Genomic DNA, 1987 nt, shown 5'->3' on the forward strand with positions numbered 1-1987 from the left:
ATTCGAGCTGCTAGACATCGTTTAGTTTGTCCAATGTAACCCATTTGGCATTCACATCGGAGCAGATAAATACCGCTTTCTTCAAATTTGGTGGCGATGTCCTTTCTAGTTGGGAATACATTTGCAATTTTATTTATGGGTTTGAATATGGGTTTTACTCCATAGTTGTAGCAAATATGTCCAATTTTTTCCCTAAGGGTGCTAAACGGTAGTACAATGATATTGTCTTTTTCATCGAAGGGTTTACGTTTTGTATTGTTGAGGGTTTTAGATTTGTTTTCTACATAATTAATGATTTTTGATATAAAATTTAGATCGAAACCTCTGTTTATAGCTAGTTGTTTAATGAAATTAATTTCATAATTGAACTCGTTTTGGTAACTACAATAATTTAGGGCTCTTTCCGTATATGATAAAAAAGCGGATTTCTTTTGGGATAAAGCGTGCGCTGATTTATTGTGTGGTGGCGCTGCGATAGAAAATGGTTTTCTAAACACCGCTGTGGTTAACACATTGTGGTTTTTGTAAATTAAAATGTCTAGAACCCCAAGTATCCCCCCGCATGGCCGTAACACATATCTCGCACCTGATTAATCAAATGGACGAGCGGACTGAATTGTCCCACCCGTTACAATCGCTCATAACGAGCTTCTAAAAAAAAATGTCTAGAAATGGAATTTTTCCCCCCGATTCTATTTCAACTGTGAATTTGATATTTATATTAATGGGATTTAGATATTCAAGGAACACATTTAAATCGTTGAGGCCGAAACTCCACTTCGCAAATCGTCCATAAACAAATCGCACAAGAATGGTGATAGGCTCGATCCCATTGCTAGTCCATGATTTTGTGTGTAAAATTTCCCGTTTACTTGGAAAAACGTTTTGGATATAGCTACATTCGTCAACATTAAAATTTCGCCTATTTCTAGTTCATTTAACCTCTCCTCCCTGAGTCTTTTTTCAAATACTGCCAACGCCTGGTCTACTGGGACCGACGTGAATAAAGACACTACATCAAAAGATACCAAAATGTCATTAGCGTTCAAATCTAAATTTCTAATTTCATTTAGAAATCCCTTGGGATTTTTTATTGTGTATTTGTGCTGTTGCACTAGATACCCGAAGCGCTTCACAATGTACTTTCCAATGAGTTCAGTCGATGAGTTAATGTTAGGGACTATTGGTCTATATTTTAACGTTTCTTTGTGTATTTTTGGTGATAAATAGAACCTCGGGGCTAAGAATTTGCTCGGGGTTAGTGCTGATTTTTCTTCTTTGGTTAGGTGTAAGCAACTTTTTATTGTATTTTTTACTCTACTGTGGAAACCATTAATAAGATTTTTTTTGAGTTCATATTCCATTTTATCTAAGATCACGGTACAACCCCCTTTGTCTGCTTTGCAGATTATGATGGTTTTATCATTTTTTAAAGATTTCAATGCTAGTTGCTCCCCTGGTGTTAGATTGGGGACTTGCTTCTTACATTTTGCGTTATTTAGTAATTTTATGCATTCCCCTCTAATGGACATTGTTTTGCTCGGATCGTTTCTTATGAACTGTAAACTAGACTCCACTGAACTAGAAATAGACGAAATTTTAATGTTGACGAATGTAGCTATATCCAAAACGTTTTTCCAAGTAAACGGAAAATTTTACACACAAAATCATGGACTAGCAATCGCTATTCTTGTGCGATTTGTTTATGGACGATTTGGAAACTAAAGTGTTAGCTCATTCCCCTTATGAGATTCAATTTTGGAGAAGGTACGTAGATGACATCTTTGCGAAGTGGAGTTTCGGCCTCAACGATATAAATGTGTTCCTTGAATATCTAAATTCCATTAATATAAATATCAAATTCATAGTTGAAATAGAATCGGGGGAAAAAATTCCTTTTCTAGACATTTTAATTTACAAAAACAACAATGTGTTATCCACAGCGGTGTTTAGAAAACCATTTTCTATCGCAGCGCCACCACACAAT

General features: G+C 35.5%; 1 protein-coding gene across 1 annotated transcript; it reads right to left on the reverse strand.

Moving 5' to 3' along the window:
* Positions 1-752: 752 nt before the first annotated feature.
* Positions 753-1532, reverse strand: LOC149945359 (uncharacterized). The gene has a single exon (XM_090176536.1). It carries the CDS (start codon positions 1530-1532, stop codon positions 753-755), a length of 780 nt encoding a protein of 259 aa, XP_090032662.1.
* Positions 1533-1987: the final 455 nt, after the last annotated feature.

This window comes from Leiobunum rupestre, chromosome 5 (genome assembly GCF_980474605.1).
Source record: "Leiobunum rupestre chromosome 5, qqLeiRupe1.1.hap1, whole genome shotgun sequence".
In the NCBI taxonomy this organism is placed as follows: domain Eukaryota; kingdom Metazoa; phylum Arthropoda; class Arachnida; order Opiliones; family Sclerosomatidae; genus Leiobunum; species Leiobunum rupestre.

Excerpts from the sequence above, each read along its gene's own strand:
- LOC149945359 (XM_090176536.1), bottom strand. The coding sequence starts at position 1,532 with ATGTCCATTAGAGGGGAATGCATAAAATTACTAAATAACGCAAAATGT.